The 19,258-nt window shown below is 38.5% G+C and overlaps 2 protein-coding genes across 3 annotated transcripts in view; one reads left to right on the top strand and one right to left on the bottom strand.

Moving 5' to 3' along the window:
* The first annotated feature begins 198 nt into the window (after positions 1 to 198).
* C6H4orf3 (chromosome 6 C4orf3 homolog) lies at positions 199 to 2,648 on the top strand. Its single transcript, XM_003772777.4, has 2 exons — positions 199 to 471; positions 1,909 to 2,648. Coding segments are annotated over exons 1-2 (225 nt in total). The 5' UTR covers positions 199 to 247; the 3' UTR covers positions 1,910 to 2,648.
* Positions 2,649 to 3,168: 520 nt separating this feature from the next.
* USP53 (ubiquitin specific peptidase 53) overlaps positions 3,169 to 19,258 on the bottom strand; it is a 76,446-nt gene continuing 60,356 nt past the window's right edge. For both annotated transcript variants that reach the window (XM_031942622.1, XM_031942623.1), the window contains exons 15-16: positions 7,955 to 8,045; positions 3,169 to 6,811 (exon numbers count right to left, since the gene is read on the bottom strand). In XM_031942622.1, coding sequence (XP_031798482.1) covers positions 5,875 to 6,811; positions 7,955 to 8,045 — 1,028 coding nt within the window. In that variant the 3' untranslated portion in view covers positions 3,169 to 5,874. The remainder of the gene's footprint in view (positions 6,812 to 7,954; positions 8,046 to 19,258) is intronic.

Raw genomic sequence — 19,258 nt, forward strand, 5'->3', positions numbered from 1 at the left:
CTTCCCCACTCTAGGCTTTCCCAGCCCGCCTCTGACTTTACAGAGCTCAGGAATTCTCTTTAAAGCGCAAGGAGCGCGCACGTCCCCCAGAGACAGAAAAAGGGGTGGGGGGAAGGGGGAGAGGCGGGGCAAGATTGGAGGCCGAGGCCTGCGACACGTACGCTAGAGCCCTCCCTGTCTCCCCCCGCTGCGCCGGGGCGAGCTTGACGCCTGCGCAGCGTGTCGGGACTGTTGCGGAGCTGCGAGGATGGCGGCGGTGGCGGCGGCGGCCCCTGGCCCAGTCTTGGACTCGGAGAGAGCTGGTGAGCCCGGACCCCGGTCGCGGGCCGTTGGCGGCGGCGGCCCTGAGGAGGAAGAGCGGGAGCCCCGGTGCCCGGGGCAGGAGCTCACTAAACATTCGTACTGGTTCGACCTTTGGCTCTTCCTGCTCTTCGACCTGGTGTTGTTCGTGTTCGTCTACCTGCTTCCCTGGTGAGGGCCCCTGGTGAGGGGCGCCGACGCGAGGGGCGCGGGGGAGCCGAGGGGAGAGAGGACTCAGCGGGCCGGGGAGCGGCGGCGGGGAGAGCGGCGCCCGCTCCCCGCCTCGGCCCGCGCGCCAGGCCTCCTCAGCATCTCCCCATTACGGTTGGAGCTCTGGGGGGGCAGGTGCCGCATTTATCCTTGGGTGCTTGGCACCCCCTGCCTGGGGAAGGGCCATTCTGATGTGGGGATGAGATCGTTATGGGGGCGGGGGGTGTCTTTCCGGAACCTCGGTCTCCATGGTGGGCTGGTGTACCGAGCAAAATGAGTATCGCTGCTTCTTTTCCGTGAAAAAAGGTCTGCGAAGCCGAGGGTGTGCCAGGGAATAAACTGATGGCCGTGTTCATTTTACTGTGAATTTGAATGTGAGCACGGATGCTGTGATACTTGTATTGAGTTTTATTGTTGCACTGTCTCAACTCCGTGCCCTCTTAGAGGTGGAAAGCCCAGAGTGGGCCAGAAAAAAGGGGATGAAAAGTGGGCAGCTGTGGGAGGGCCTAGGTTATTCTGTCTGGTAACTTCTGCAAGAGCAGGGTGGGACTTTTGATTTGGGGTACACGGTAAGAGGTAAGAACTCTGATGACTGGAGGATAAGGCAGTATGGTTGGAGGAAGTTAAGTTGGGATCAAGGATTTGGAAATACGTTCCTATTATTATTGGCACGCTGGGATTTGATGTTGCAAAATAAGTTAACTGTAAGGAAATTCCTGAGGGGAAAAAACCTCTGTTCCTCAATTTGGTTCCCCCTTTTCTAATTCTGTAAAAAAACATTTCTTAGACAGTCTCCTAAAATTGGTAACTATGCAAGTACTTGGAATTTGCCCTTGGCAAAAGATAGGCTTAGACTGATTAAAAATATAGGCTTAGACTGATTAAAAAGGTGGGTAGCATTGAGGAAGTAGTATTTCTGAGAATCTGGGAGGGGATGATACTTGCAAAGGAACCAGCTGTGACTGAAGCTTTCTTCAGTAATCAGTATCTTTTTTGTTTTGAGAATATAAAAAATGGTCCCTAACAACTATTCCCTCATGCAAATTTATGACTCAAAACAGCCGAATATAAAAAATGGAAGATTTGAGTTTTCCTGTCACTTCCTTCTCCTAATAGTTTATTAGTATTAAACTAATTCAGTAATATAATTCTCAGAATGAAGCACCCCCTACCCCCCACACCCCCTCCCGCTTTTCTCAGTTTCCAAATAAGAGGGAAACACCATTATAATTTTCAGGTATACATATGGATATACATACATATATATGTTTCCCAACTAATTCGGTAACAGTGATTATCTTTTAAAAATTGTTTAGTGTTTTAAAATTCTAGAAGGGCAAGAAAAGGGTTAAATAGAAAATCACTGAAGCACCTGTTTTTATTTTTTTTTTTTTACAGAATGATTAAGGTGATTGCTGTATAGACTTGGTGTGCTGGATGATTTTTGAAAATAAGGTGTTCATCAGTTTCTAACAGCCATGGGACTTCCTTCTGTTCTGCAACAATCATTGGATCTTCTTATAGTCTCAGAGATACTTGTGACACTGTATTCAGTGGGTAACTAAGCTATTGCTAAATTGATACAAACAGCCTGCAGTTCATGGGGCAATAACTTTTTTCAAATGTTTAATGACTTTAAAGTGGCTTAATATAATGGAACATTTTTACTCATTAATTATATCTACATATATCTGATATTTAAGAAAAATGTGGAAGTATCTGTTTTTGGATTTGTGGGTCACTAGGGGACTAAGATAAAATATATCGTCATCTCCTTTGGCCCTCTTTAACATGGTTTACAAGGGAACCATTTGGTGACAGTGAAATTATAGCAGCCTCCTTTGCAGTTTCTTGTATTATTATTCTAGGCTTTTTTTTTTAAATTGTTCTTTACCTCATTTTCTCCATGCCACCATCTAGGACATTATTTAGTCTTACAAGGCTCTAAACATCACTGCATTTGGAAAAGGAGTAAGATACTCAAAAAAGCTGCAGTATTTTAATGGAGGAAATTAGATCTACCACTCCTCTGTCCTACTCTCCAAAAAAGTTTCAACATTGTGACTAAAGGTTCCTCTCTCCCAGAACTGAAGTGAATTGTGTGGAAAGCATAGCCAGTAAAACTGACTAGATGGTAATAGACTTTCTTTATGACTTTTCTGAACTTGCACCAACACTTCTTTCAAGGGCTAGCTACTCTGACAACTCATAATGAAGATAACAATATTACTTGGCTATAATCAGATCAGTTAAGGGTAGCTAGGTGGTATAGTGGATTAGTGCTGGGCCTGAAGTCAGGAAGATTCATGTTCCTGAATTCAAGTCTGGCTTTAGACACTAGCTGTGTATTTTCCTTAGTTTCTTCATCTGTAAAATGATCTGGAAAAGGAAAAAGCAAACAACTCCCACATCTTTACCAAGAAATCCCAAATGGGGTTCGCAAAGTATCTGGCATGACTGAAAAACTGAACAAATGATCATTAGGTTCTAGTTGTCCAGCAATAGACAATTAGATTTGTTTGCATTTCCCATAAAAGCAAACAAATAGCCAGTGTGTCTCCCTTCCCTCCCAAAAAACACAGTTCATACATATTAAGAACACAAAATGCACAATCTAATTTAAAACTTATTTACCTTTTAACAATTTTAAACTAGAAGAAAATGATTTCCTAGGAAAATAGAGCATTCTAAAGATAGTTTGAAACATTTTTTTCATTACAAGAATTGTTAAACACATTACAAAAATTACCATGAAAACTTCGTAATCAAATTATAAAAATAGGCACCCTAAAATTAAAATCAAAAATTTAAAATGTGCATGATAAATTAGCAATTAGAAATTCTGCCTGCATAAGGAATATACATTCAAATATAAAAAGTAATTACATTTTGTAGTTTTACCATTGCTGTGTAATTCAATAAAAGCTGTAAACCAAAGGCTCTAACTAAAAGTAGTACCTGGAATAAATAGCCTATTTGTATTTGATAGTTGGTATACTCAGTGTTGATAAAGTGCCAATACCAAAAGACCTTTCAAATATCTGGAAATCAGGATTAATACAGAATTGAAACCAACAATAGCACTCCTTTCCACCATACATTAATGAATCTTTTGAAATGCTTGAAGTGAGTCAATCTATTGCTGATGTTCCAATTATGCAAGCAGCAAAGTTAAAAACATTTTTTCAAATAGAATTTTACAAACTTTATATTATTTACAAATGTCAATACTAAAAGCTTATAATAGAGCTTTGGATAAATGATAAAATGCATTTTACTTGGTCTGGTTCAAGTATTTCTAAACTGTGTAAAGATATAAACGAAATCATTCAGAGCAGTAGGGGGAGGACTTTCAAACCTTTGAAAAATTTTAGAATAAATGGAAGACAAACATAAGTGAGGCCAAGATTTGGTTACAAAATAAATACACAAACTTTATACAAGTAATTAATTTCTATTATGCTGAAACATAGCAATTTATATTATCTCATATTTCAGAGTATTCTCAAATACTCAAGTATAATTTATGATCAGGTGATTCAGAGAAAAAAGATCTGCTTTGCAAATTTTAATAAAAATTCAATTTAAAAAAACTTAGGTAATGATAATTTCCCATATCAGTTATTTGCAGCAGCAAATTTAATTAAATAAGCAGATTTTTTTTAAAGTAGAATTTTATAGACATCTTGGAGGTTCTTATCAGCCAAGGAATCATCCCTGGCCATGTGACTGAACAAAAAAGGACAAATAGCAGCAGAACCAGATTATGAATTTTACTAGTTATATAAAGTATTGGTGAATATAAACTACTGTGAAGTATTTGTTTTATCTTTGGTAATTTTTAGTTCTCTAAATCTAGTTTAGCTCCTTTTCCCTTTCTCAAAAGCTGCTTCCTCAATTATTTTAACGTAGAAATTGTAAGATACTTGATTAGCAACTAGAGTGAAGAAGCAAGTAGTATGTGAACAATTGCATTCAAAATAAGGGCATAGTTAATTAGGTCTCAGGTAGCATAGAAATTCCAGGTTTTAAGACCCTTTGCAGACAAAAAGCAGAAACATCACATCTTCAGGATTCTGTTTCATTTATATATATATTATATATATATATATATGAGATATAACAAAGCCCAAGGTCACAGGCTTAGAGCAAAAGAACTGTACTTTTTTTTTTTTTTTAACTCCAGGATGTTTTAAATCTAATGGAGAATTTGCTCTACTTTTTTTATGCAAAGGATAGCTGGAAAGAGATTAAAATGTTTGCATAAATTAAAAAGAATGATTCAGAATAACATTTTATTAACACTGAATTCCAACTGACCATCTGAAGAGTAAATTTTCAAATTTAAGGACAGACATGGAAATCAATTTGCTGGATTATTAAATGAAGTTCACAATCTCTGGGGAAAGAGTCAGGCAGCCATGGAAAGTATTTATTGGTGGCTCACAATAAGGGTCTGGCGCCATTTCATAGCATTGGTTATTAGCTTCCAAAATACAACACAAACAATACGTTCAGGATTCACATAAAATTAGAGACAACAATAGATATAAATGTCCTAAAGGCTAATATCTGAATATTTTTAGCTTACGTGACTGAAATAAAATTCATGGCATACCAAACTCACTGGCTTGATATATCTATGCTACTGCTGAAGAGGCATTCTCAATAATGGATTTTCAATGAAACACAAAAATAGAACTCTAGGAGGGAGAGATTATTTCCCTTCTGTTCCTGACTTTGAAATTTGTCAAAATCATTCACGTTTAAGGCTTTTTCCCCTCCCAAATACTATAAAAAGGATAAAATTTACACATTAATCTATTTAAGACACTTGAAGGTATCATAGGTAGTAGACTATCATAGAAGTCAAAAAACAAACAAGCGTATGGGTGAAACCTCTGGCAGTTTACCCATGAAAAGTGCTTCCTTATAAGCAAATACTGCTCTGACTAGCCGTGTCATATTACAGACACATGGCAGCATTGATCAGGTATATGTAACTGCTGGTGAGTTGCATACACATTTATCTAACTACCCAGAAGATTACTGGCTGGCTACACACATGGTTGCCTGAATAGCTTCTGCAGCAGCTTCTGATGCCTATGTGCACAATGAATTCCAAGGAGTCCCATTTATGAAGGGTTAGAATGCTGTGGACACAACATCAATAAGGAAGGGCTCAGGCATCAAGGCGTCAAATGCCAAGGCTTGCAAGCTTCTACTCTAACACTGTCTCACCCCAAATCTCATCAACTAACTTGGTTGGTTCCTACTCTACTGTCTTGAGGAGACTGAGTAGTGCTTGCTTGCCTGACCTTAGTAAAGTCTCTCTGTATGCATTGCTCACATAGCAGGCCATGCTTATACATTGGCTGGCTCCAAATCTTCATGGAACACAGCTTTCAGCCTCGTTTCAGTTTGGGATAGAGATTTGTTACCATGTATGTCACTGCTCTCTGAAAAACAAAGCTTAGGTCTCTGGCAGTATTTCAATCGGTACGTATCAGTCATACAGTTGTCAACAGAAAAGTAGGTGGTAAGGGAAACTAGCCCAGGTGGTTCTGGCATACTGGCCCATGCTTCACTTTGAGGAACACCTTTACTAACTGAATCCAGAGGGATATGGACATCAGTGGAAGGGCTGGATCTGATTCTCGGTTTGTACTCAGCAAGTTCTTTCCCTTGGCCTATTTCTTTCAGTCTTGTTTCTGCTCCCACCTGGGAAGGAGTGCTGATGGCATGCTTCTGGAGGCTTGGAGACTTAGCTTTTCCCCTCCCTGAGAATTCTTGCTCAGGGCTGAATTCTTTCTTCTCTGACCGTGACACCGCCATGGCTTTAGCATACCTCTTTGGAGGCAAAGGAGGTGGCAGACTCTGGCAGGTGGCAGGTTCTAACACCCCAGAGTTATCAGAGGGGCTGACAGGCTGAACACAGTGACTGACAGCAACCTGTTTAGCAGAGCTGCAGAGTTCTCCCAGACTTTGGTGGGCAAAGGACTCAACCACTTTCGTGTGTATTGATGACTGGGATGAGGAGAGAGTCTCATCCCTGTCAACTAACTTGGTTGAGGCAGAATGATCAGGGATGTGAAAGGGGACAGACCCCCTAGCACTGAGCAAAGATGGACCATTTTTTTCAGGCCTTTCTGAATTAAGCCTTTCAGAAAAATGACATTCATTTGAAATTTCAAGCTGCTTTTCACTTAGTTGGGGGATGTCTTCTCTTGTATCATGGTCCTTAAAAATCTGTGGATTTGATGGGGACAAAAACTTCTCACTGGTATCATGCACATGAAATCTAAAAAATAAAGGAGGAAATATTAAATATGGAGAAAAACCATTTTCAGACATAACCGTTACTATTCTTTTGTGTGTTGTAACCTATATGTCTGATTTTCTGAGACACCATACATTTAAAATACTTAGTATCACAGTGAAGACATAATTTGCAACATTTCTGAGTATGTTTGATCTGAGCATTTAAAGAAAAGTTATCTATAGTTGCCTTAATAAAAGATCACTGAACCTTAGATTAAGAGATGAGAGAGAATCAATAATTTCAAATATCCAATTCAGTTCTTTCCCTGTCTCTCGGTCTCTTCAGATTAGAAAACAGACTCAGTGTGACTTAACCACTTTTCCATTATTGTCCCAGTCAGCTATCTGACACAAATATCATAATGAAAACAAATTATAAGTTTGAGAGTTTTCTTTTGGACTGAAATTTGGCATATAAAGGAATAAAGGTAACAAAAATCCAGAGGCATCCTAGTATGGTGCCTATAAGTGTTGGCCTGAGGAAGTCAGGAAACCCTGACTTTACATCCCTCTTTCATCCATTCTGGCCAAGTCACTTAACCTATCACTGCACTGACAATTGTCAGTCTCCTGAGCTGCATGGGAAGGGGCAGCTCTACCAGCTATGAAAAATCTAGTAATGAGGAGCAATGAAGAAATTGTAAATATTCTGTGCCAGGGGCTTAAAGTCAAATAATAAATCCAGTATTTGAAGAGCTTGATATTTTTAATAAGGATAAGATCAATCAGTAAGTACTTAATAAGCACCTATTACGTGCCAGGTATTGTGCAGAGTGCTGAGGATTACCAAAGAAGAACAAAAACTAAAAGAAGCCCATATCACAAGGAGCAGACATCCTAATGTGCTTGTTTGATTTGCAATTTTTTTTCCTATTGAACACTGTATGGCTAAGGTATTTTTCTTCTACAATAACATACTGGTTCTCTTTGGTGGCTCTTTAAAAAACATTACTTAAAAATAACATTCTATCAAAAAAGGTGGGGATTGTCACATTGTATAATTATTAGGAAATAATAAAAAGCATTTATAAAGAGCTGCCTTCACTGCAAGATTAAACAAAAGGAATTTCAACAATGCAATAATTTAGAATTTATTTCTTACTATTTCTATCATTTTCATTACCTCTTCAGTAAAGGATTTTCTACTTGTAGATGCAAATCTCGATGGAAATCAAGGGGTCCATAGGCCATTTCTGAAATCTTTTCTCTCATATCTAAAACAAAAACAAAACCCCATCAAATGTTTAAAACTATTCCTCAGAATATTCCCTTTTTGTTACAAGAGGAAAATTTTCACTTTCACTTGGAGCTACACAAGACACTAGGATCTCATTTGCCATTGAGAAACAACATGGTGCTGGATGGACGACTGGCCAGGAAAGGGAGAGCCTTAATGCAAAATGTACTTAACTATAGGCATAGGTTTTCTGAGATGAAAAATCAGGGAGCAACCCTTAAAAGGGCTATTAGAACTCAAGTAAAATCTATACAAAATGTTTTATAAATCTTTAATAATAAGTGTTATATAAATGTCAGCCATTTACCCCACTACCAGTACTTCTACCAGATCTCTACAGTATATAGCCAGGCCTTAGCTGTATCCATATCTAAAGAGTTGGAAGGGACCTCTCAGGTGCCACGAAGGCTAAAAAAGCACATGACAAAGAAATGCCACAGATTATGTGTCTCACAAATAAGTGAAAGTGGCCAAGGAGAGGAAGTCTCCTGCTTGTCATAGCAGTCTATCTCACTTGGGCACAACTTTTACTGTGATAATTCTTTCCTGACCTCCAACTTACATTGCCCCCTTTGCAACTCTTTGCTCTCTGAGGACTCCACTATCTTAACCTTTCAAATAATTTAAAACAGCTACCATAGTCTGCCGATTCCCGCCCCCAAATCTTCTGCAGTTTAAATGTGTCTAGTTCTTTCAATCAGTCCTCATAGAACTTTAACTCAAGGCCCCTCCTGGTGGCCTTCCTCTGAATGGACTCCAGTTTATGTCCATTCTTCAGACATGGTGCCCAGAACACAAGTAGTGGTGAAATACCTGATAAACTGTGATAACTTGGCCCCAAATGTTTTTGGCTCATCTGGCTCCCAAGCCTGCCTCTGACACCACCAAACTCGTGTGAAGGCTTAGCCCAGGCACTATCTTTGAGAAGATCCTTCCAAATGTCATCCTTCCCCTTCTTTCATGACTTTGTTCTCATTTTGTGCCTATTTATTTGTGAGTGTAGTAAAAATTCAACTTCCCACACTCCCCAGGAAGCTGATCTTTTTATCTAAAATGTTAAGTGCATAGGAGAAATTTAGTTAATGCTTACTGAATTGTACTGAAAAAATTTGCAGCTGGAAGGACTCTTAAGAGAAAATTTATATAAGTGGAGGCCCAGACTACCAAAGGGACTTGCTCAAAGCCACAAAATAATGAAGTTGGGATTGAAACTTGACTTGATGCTGAGATATGACTTTTATATAGGATGCCCAATTACCCTACCTGGACTCGGACAACTTCCATTTGTAACAGGAGGTGAAATATCCAGAAAATCCCAACCTGTGCTCAATTGAGAGAGAAGAGAGACCACTGAGCTTCAGCTGCAAGAAACAAGTTCCAGCTTCCAAACTACTGACCAAATTGATGGATGTGCCTTCTAAATATTGCATGTGTATTTGAGAAACTGATGCATTTTGCCTGACACTACATTTATTTCTGAACATGCATTCTCCTTCTCTAACCAGTGACTCATCTGTTGAAATGGAAACTTTAAAAGCAAAACAAAAATTGTTTCTATACATCACAACACTCATAAGATCCAACAATGTTTTCCCACATCCACAGTACCCAACCCCAGCAAGGAAGCATGTGTAGGTTTTCAATTCTGCTGTGGGATCAGGTATAGACCCTTATAGTTATACAGCAAACAATGGACATTCTTAAGAACACCACAAAAATCTTGGTTTGGATGTGGTAATGCTTCTCCTTGGCCAACTTCACTTGTCAGATACATAATCTGTGAGATTCTGCAATCATGTGCCTCTGTCTGTTGAGTTGTTCTAGTGTTTTCAGGGAATGTAGTAATTATAGTTTCTGGACAACTGGATTTTAGAAGTTTCATTTGTAGCAAATCCATTTTTTCAAAAATTGGATCTTACCTTTCCAAATGACCAATACATTTAAAGAAACTAATTTTTTAATCATTTTATCACCAGCGAAGAGTTATAGCAGAAAAAGGACAGAAGGGAAGAAGGGAGAAATATGGAAGGAGGAAGTGAAGGAAAGAGATGGACAGGAGGATTTTTTTTTGTGTACAGACTCAGCACTCTCTGCTGGAGGAGTTCCACTTAGCTCCCTCTGGAGGCATAGCAACTAATAGAAGGGAAAAGGGAAAAGAAAAAGGGAAGGGTGGACTGAGGGAGATCATGGTCAGAAGCAAAACACTGGTGAGGGAAAGGAAAGAAAAAAGTATAACTTAGAAAAAACAGGATGGCAGAAAAAATTGAGTAATTTTTACTGTTAATGTGAATGGAGAAAACTCATAAAACAGTAGATAGCAGACTGAATTAAAAGTGAGAATGCTACAATGTATTGTTTTCAAGAAACACATTTAAAGCAGAGTAATACAGAGTAAAGGTAAAATGCTAGAGCAGAATCTATTACGCTTCAGCTGAAGTAAAAAAAGCAGGGGTAGTGATCCTGATCTCAGATTAAACAACAGCAAAAATAGATCTAATTAAAAGAAGGAAGGAAAACATTTTGCTAAAGGGTGTCATAGATAATGAAGTAATATCAATATTAAACATATATGCACCAAGTAGTATAGCATCCAAATTCCTAGAAGAGAAGTTAAGAGAGCTGCAAAAAATAGACAGCAAAATAATACTAATAGGGGCAGCTAGGTGGCGCAGTGGATAGAGTACCAGCCCTGAAGTCAGGAGAGCCCGAGTTCAAATTTGACCTCAGAGACTTTACACTTCCTAGCTATGGGGGCAAGTCACGTAACTCCAATTGTCTCAGCAAAAACAAAAGAAAACACTATTAATGGGGGATCTCAACTTCTCTCTATCAAAACTAAATGAATTGAATCATAAAATAAACAAGAAAGAAATTGAGGTAAATAGAAATTTAAATAGACCAGAAAGGAATATACTTTTTTTTTGTCAGCAGTACATGAAACCTATACAAAAACTGACCATGTCTTAGGGTATAAAAACCTCAATCAAATGCAAAAAGGCAGAAATAGTAAATGTGTCTTTCTCAGGTCATAAAAATTACATGTAATAAAAAGCCGAGGAAAACAGACCAAAAATCAATTGGAAATTAAACAATCTAATCCTAAAGAATGAGTGGGTGAAACAATAAATCACAGAAACAACAATTTCATCCAAGAGAAAGAAGAATGAGACAACATACCAACATTTATGGGATGCAGCCAAAGCATCTTAGGGAAAATTTTATATCTCTAAATACTTACTTGAATAAAACAGAGAAAGAGAAGATCAATGAATTAGACATGCAACTAAAAAAGCTAGAAAAAGATAAATTAAAAAACCCCCAATTAAATACCAAATTTAAAATTCTGAAAATAAAAGTGAGATTAATAAAATTGAAAGAAGACTACTACTGAATAAATGAAATTTAAGAGTTGGTTTTATGAAAAAAACAAAAAAATAAACTTATTTTGATTAAAGACATAATACTATAAAAACTCATGAGTACATTTTCAAAGTCAACTGAAGTTCATCCTTAAAACTTTAAAAAAATTTGATCATTATGATGGAGCTCTCCACTTATATATAGTAGGTGCTGCATTGCTTTAAGAATACAATAATCAGGGGCAGCGAGGTGGCACAGTGAACAGAGCACTAGCCCTCAAGTCAGAAGAACCTGAGTTCAAATGTGGCCTTAGACACTTACCATTTTCTAGCTGTATGACCCTGGGTAAGTCACTTAACCCCAGTTGCCTCAGGGGAGAAAAATCATCAACCACAAAAAGGGATTTCATTTCAATGACCCTTCTTTTTCAGTAAAAACAAATGTAGAAAAAAATACATTGTATGTGTCTGTAGCAGGAAGAAATAATAATGTAGAAACTTAAATAAATACTAACAATCTGTCAAACAAAACATATATTTGGACTGTCAGGGAATCCCAAAGGCCGTGGCCTATTTTTAGGGCAAAAAGGAAGACGAAGACCTGCTACCAAGATTATCTGTTCCAACTGGGCTGGTAAAGAGGGCAAAGGTCTCAGGCTTTGCAACTTATAGCACAGAAAAAGATCTTTAGTGAGTGGTCCTAGTGACTTCTCAAAGAAGAGGAAGAGTGAATAGGGGCATGAAGTCCAACAATGTAACAGCTTAAGACCCAAATTCAGGTCCTATATGCTTCAAAATCAGCACCTTCTTCTGCCACACCTCCATGCCCACCCCAAAGAATAACAGCCTGCCTTTCAACATCCACCCTACTCGCTGTTCACAACACAGCTGATCCCCCTTAGCCACGGAGATAAAAGTTTAAATGCAAGTTGACCCTTATTCCAGAGTAATCGGATCACTAGTATGGATCAATGATTGTTACCATATTTTGCTGAAACAAAGAAAAGAAGAGGTCTAATTAGGGTGGGTCCCCCATTCCTTGAATTAGAATTCCTATAGGGACAAACAAGCAGGACAAAGATTTAACCTCATATACCCAAAACTTGCTTTTGCTTGTTTTTAAAATATTACATTAAGTTCTCCTGGGAGCTATTACCAAAAGGAGCAAATATGACAGTCAAGAGGACATTGGGCATCTCTCAATCATGGCCAAAGGCCCATCTAGAGTCACACTCCCAGAGGTCAGGTCAAAGGACTAGAGGCATTCCTCTGCACTTTCCAGTTTACGAGGAAGAATGAAGCTACAATTGCCCCACCCCCCACCCCCCAAAATTAAAAATCCTGTTTCTCAGACCTAAGCAAGCTGCTGCTGTTCTAGTCATCTTTCTGGCCCTTCTCTGAAAACACTTTGATGTTTGTACAATTGGGGCCTCACTGGTGAATAATTTCAGTCAGGCTTCTTGTACCTATGGGACAAACTGCTGCCCTCACTGTAAAACTGAGGGCCCTGCCCTGCAAACTGGTCCCCCATCATAATTACATCCTTTCCTTGCTAACCTTACTCACTTATGTTTCTGCCCCAAATATGATGTAGAAGTTGCAGGGACACACTTCAATATCATGTATGAAGAAACTGAGAAACAGGGCTTCTAGGAGTCAAGATGGCAGAGAAAGTAGTAAATTACTTTAACTCTTTCACATTCACTCCAAACCACCATAAAATACCCCAAAACAAATCCAGGAACAGCAGAACCAGCAAAAATATAAGGAGAAACAAATCTTTGAGCCCAAAATACTTGAAAGATTTGCCTAAGAAAGGTCTATCTCACTTAGGGTAAGTTCAAGACAGGAAGCATCCCACCAAGCCAGAAAAAAGCCATACCTGAGCAAATTAGCAGTAAATCTTGAACCCCCGAGTGGTAGATCAGACAAACACAAACACTAAGACCCTTCTCCTCCATCCATGCCTCAGCAAAGCCAAGGGATCAGCCAGTCCAACTCCAGGCTCTAGGAAACACTTCATGCTTCAGCATAGACCTGAGCAAAGTGGCTACCTCCAGTGGCCAGATTCCATGTACTTCAGCAGACACAGGGAAAGAGAAAACCTCCAGTAGCCAGATTCCATGTACTTCAACAAACCCCCAAGCAATGAAATAACCGCTAACCAGATGCCTAAGCAAATAGACAGTCACCAGCACTGGGGCCCTGTAAATATGCTTCAGCTGTATCCTTGGGAAAATATAGAAATACCCCACTGGCCTCAGTACACACTGAACACTACCACTAGGACCCTAGTTCAGCAACAAGTAAGCTGACAGAACCCTATGGTCTCCAGCAGTGATGGCCACCTCCTATCCCATCCCCTATAGTGCAGCACCAGACACAAGGAGCACTTGCCGGCATCAGGATAACATCAATGCAGCACCAAAAAGCCAGGGCCTGCATCTCCTGGCACAACAATCCCTGCCACCATGGGACTAGAGCTCAAATTTAAAAGAAAAAGGCAAAAAAAGAGGGGAAAAAAACCATAACTAAACAAAAAAAAGAATCTGACCATAGAAAGTTATTATGATGACAGGGATGATCAAACATACACTCAGAAGAGGTCAATGTCAAAACATTTATGGGCAAAATCACAAAGAAAAATGAGAAGTGGCCTCAAGCTCAGAAAGAACTCATGGATCCCTCAAAAACAAAAACAAAATAACTTAAAATATCATATAAGAGAGAGCAAAGAAAATTTGGGCAAAGAAATGAGAGCGATGCAAGAGGAGTCAACACCTTGGAAAAAGAAAAGTATTACTTAAAAAGTAGAATTAGTCAAATGGAAAAGGTGTTAATAAAAATCCACCGAAGAAAACAACTCCTTAAAAATGCTGAAGCATGAAGTGTTTCCTAGAGCAGGAGTTGGACTGGTTGGTCCCTTGGCTTTGCTGAGGCATGGATGGAGGAGAAGGGTGAATGTGTCTTAGTGTTTGTGTTTGTCTGATCTACCACTCAGGGGTTCAAAAAAAAAAAAAACAAAACAAAAAAACTGGCCAAATGGAAAAGAAAGTACAAAAGCTAATTAAAGTAAATATCACTTTAAAAGTTAGAAATGGACAAGTGGAAGCTAATGATTCTATGAGACATTAAGAATCAAACAAATGAAAAAGAATGGAAAAAAAAAAAGAAGAATATGTAAAATAACTAATCAGAAAAACAACTGACCTGGAACATAGATGCAAGATAGAGAATATCAGAATCCCTAAACTATTTGAAAACCAAAATGAAAAGACCTAGACAGCATTTTTCAAGAAATTATCAAGGAAAACTGTCCTGATATTCTGGAATCAGAGGGCAAACTGGGCATGGAAAGTCACTGTTCCATCTCAGGAAAGAGATCCCAAAATAAAAACTTCAAGGAACTTACAGTAAAATTTCAAAATTATAAGATCAAGGAAAAATACCAGAAGTGGCCAAATGTCAGGGAGAGACAAGACTACACAGAACTTGGTAACTATAATATTAAAAGACCAGAGGTCATGGAACACAATAATCTGGAAGGCAAGAAAGCTAGGTTTACAACCAAGAATCATCAGCAGAATTAATCATCAAGGGAGACAATGATCATTCAATGAAATAAAAGGATTTCAAATTTTCATAAGATCAGAATTAAACCAAACATTTGATCTCCAATGTCAACATTCAAGAGAAGCCAAAACAGATAAAAAGGAAAAGAAAACAAAGGATTCAATAGAGCTAAAATGTTTTTTTTTTTTACAATTCTTCAAAATTGCATCACTAGTGATTTAGCAAGAAGGAATATACATAGAAGATACAGGTATAAGGTGAATTTAAGGGAATAATAAAAAAAAAAAAATAAGGGATGAGAAAGAGGAGTACACGAAGTATAGAAGAGAGAGGATATAATATGGTAAATTATTTCACATGAAGAGGAGGGAAGACTTTTATTACAGTGGAGGGGATGATGGGAGGGAGAGTGATGGGCATCATTTAATCAGTTGATCCATCTTACCCAACAGGGAAGAGGAGAGGAAATTACAGAGGTATGGGGACAAACAGAAAGGAGGGCAGATCAGGGAAGTGGTAAATAGAAACAAAACACTGGTGAGAAGGGAAACATTGGTTACAAGAGAGATGTTAAAAAGGAGGGAAAACAGGAAAGAGGGAAAAACACAGGTAGTAATCATAATGTGAATGTGAATGAGAGTAACTCTCCCATAAAACAGAAACGAAGAGCAGTCGATCAAAAACCAGAACTCTACAATACAATGTTTACAAGAAATACACTTAAAGCAGACACACATAGAATAAAGAAAAGGGGCTGAAGCAGAATGCTAGGGCAGTTAGATGACACAGTAGATAGAGCACTGGCTCTGGAGTCAGGAGGACTTGAATTCAAATCCAGCTTCATACACTTAACACTTCCTAGCTATCCGACCCTGGGGAAGTCACTTAATCCCAATTGCCTCACAAAAAGAAAAAAATAGAAAGACTTAGATAGAATGCTTCAGCTGAAGTTAAAAAAAAAAAAATGCAATCTTCATCTTAAAGTAAAAGCAAAAACAGACCTAATTAGAACAGATAATTATGGAACTATGCTCAAAAAGTTATCAAACTGTGCATACCCTTTGATCCAGCAGTGTTTCTACTGGGCTTATATCCCAAGGAGATACTAAAGAAGGGAAAGGGACCGGTATGTGCACGAATGTTTGTGGCAGCCCTCTTTGTAGTGGCTAGAAACTGGAAACTGAGTGGATGCCCATCAGTTGGAGAATGGCTGAATAAATTGTGGTATATGAATATTATGGAATATTATTGTTCTGTAAGAAATGACCAACAGGATGATTTCAGAAAGGCCTGGAGAGACTTACACGAACTGATGCTGAGTGAAACGAGCAGGGCCAAGAGATCATTATATACTTCAACAACAATACTATATGATGGCCAGTTCTGATGGACCTGGCCATCCTCAGCAATGAGATCAATAAAATTATTTCCAGTGGAGCAGTAATGAACTGAACCAGCTACACCCAGAGAAAGAACTCTGGGAGATGACTAAAAACCATTACATTGAATTCCCAATCCCTATATTTTTGCCCACCTGCATTTTGGATTTCCTTCACAAGCTAATTGTATAATATTTCAGAGTCTGATTCTTTTTGTACAGCAAAATAACGGTTTGGTCATGTATACTTATTGTGTATCTGATTTATATTTTAATATATTTAACATCTGACTGGTCATCATGCCATCTGGGGGAGGGGGTGGGGGGTAAGAGGTGAAAAATTGGAACAAGAGGTTTGGCAATTGTTAATGCTGTAAAGTTACCCATACATATAATCTGTAAATAAAAGGCTATTAAATTAAAAAAAAAAAAAACAGATAATTAAGGAAAATACATCTTGCTAAAAAAAAGTACCATAGGCAATAAAGCAATATCAATATTAAACATATACGCATCCAAACTCTTAAAAAAGGGAAAAAAGTCATCAAAACTGTAATGTGCGACCCCAACTGTCCCCTTAGATCAATAAATGCAACCAAAAAATAAGAAAAACTAAGGAGGCAAACAAAATATTAGAAAAGTTAGATATGACAGACCTTTGGAGAAAACTGAATGGCAAGAGAAATGAATATATATTTTTCAGCAATACATGACACCTACAGAAAAAAAAAAAAAAACATCTATGTAGGACTCAGGAATCCTCAACAATGCTCAGAAAAGTACAGAACTCCAGAGGCATAATTAGAAGCCAGACTGTAGAAAAAGGATCCCCAAAACCAGCCAATTGCAGAACTTCTTTCAGTGATTTCTGCTTTCTTCAAGAGCTTCACATACCTTCCATCTTTTATCTACTGAATTAGTAACTTCAACTGTGTCATGGATAGCTCAAACTGGATATCATCCTGGCTTCTCAAACTCAGCATGTTCAAAAGAGAGTTCATTTTTCTTTCTTCTCAAACCCTCCTCCCCATTCCAAAATCCTCTCTCAAAATCAAGGGCACCATTATCTACCTCATCACCTAGACCCACAATGTTGGTATTATCCTTAACTTGTAACTGTCCAAACCTCCACATATCCAATCCAATATCAAATATTGTTTCCACCTTCTCAATATCCCTTACAGATACACTTCTTCATTCATATAGTCACAAACCCTAGTTCAGAACTCATCACCCCCTGTCTGGATTATTGGTCTAACCTTCAGATGGATCTCTATGCCTCAAGCCTCTCCATCTGAATCCATCCTCCATTCATAACTGTCAACACAATTTTCCTGAAGTGTAGGTCTGACATGTTGTCCCCTAGTTTAAGGAGCTCCACGATACCTCCAAGATGAAATAAATTAAAGTTCTTTATAATCTGAGGGTAACTTTTCTGACACTTTACTCCCACAAACTTCAAACTTCAGCCAAACCAGCTTATTTACAATTCTTTGAACACACTAAGCCACCTTCTCTGTCTTTACACCATTTTCCCCCACCCCTCCAATGCTCTCCTATATTCATCTCTATTTCTTGGTTTTGCCAGCATCTTTCAAGACTCTTAGTTCAAATTCTACCCAAAAACAAAAGCCCTTTTCTGGGCCCCCAAATTTCTAATGACCTCTTCCTACAGACTACCCAGATATTCCTTATCCACTCTCTTATCACTAAAGCTTGACCCAAGAGCTGCTTTCTCCACAATGCTTTCTCTGATGCCCTGATGTTAGCATTCTGTCAAAAGACTGTATCCTTGATATACTGGTTTCATACTGGACAAGTTACTTAATCTCTGCCTGTCTCACTTTTCTGATGTATAAAATGGGGTTAATAATAATTAGAAGAACCTCCCAGTACAGTTGTGAGGGCAAAATGAGATTTGTAAGATGACCAAAGTTAATGTGGCATAACTATGACAATCTCCTCCATCCACCAAGGAGTTATTAATTCATAAGAACCAGAAAAATAGGCTCTTTTCCTAGCTGAGCTCACAGTGCTTCATGACAATGTTTGACTTTCTGCAAAAACAGTACAATGAACACTGGTTTTCTATAAGCCCACAAACACTACAATGTACCCCTCTGGACAATGTAATACTTCTTTTTGATGACCTCTGGATATGAGAACAATTCTAATATCCTAGCAATCACATTAAAAATTAGTATTCTACCTAGTATTTTTTTTTAAATGAAAACCAATTTAGAGTAGTTTATCCCATAAAAATAGAACTGTTAACTTTACTTTAATGGTATTTCAGAGGCAGTGTCACTGATCCCATTAATCCTGGTGAGGGTTTCTATGGCATCAGCAAATAACTAGTGACCTTCCCTGGTATATCCTACATCTAGAGCTGAAAGCCAGCTAGTCACATCTCCTCATTTTACAAAGGAGGAAATGGATGCCCAGAATAGTAATAAGACTTGCCCAGATCACACATGTTGTTCAGAGGTGAGATCTGCACCTAGGAACCAAAGCTCTTTTACTTCAGCTAAAGGGGACCAGCCTCTGAACAAAATGAGTTGAGATCCAGACACTTTAATGGAAATAGGCAAGATGGAGATACAAGCCTTCACTCATGTTGTCATTCCTCGGGCTAAGTGAGATAAATCAAGAGATGGCATAGTGATATCCCCTCCCAAACCGTTAGTTATGAATGCTCATCATGAAAACACAATCATTAAAGATGGTGACAAGACCAAGAAAAAAATGGCCTACTGTTATAATTGATGTTATCTCAAAAAGCACCAGATAGATGTAAACCTGTGATGACTGTTTAAAGAATGACCTGCCTCCCCAAGCCTTGGCAGGATGATCAGGGTGCTATAACTAAAAACTGTTAAC

Source organism: Sarcophilus harrisii, chromosome 6, assembly GCF_902635505.1.
Source record: "Sarcophilus harrisii chromosome 6, mSarHar1.11, whole genome shotgun sequence".
Classification (NCBI taxonomy): domain Eukaryota; kingdom Metazoa; phylum Chordata; class Mammalia; order Dasyuromorphia; family Dasyuridae; genus Sarcophilus; species Sarcophilus harrisii.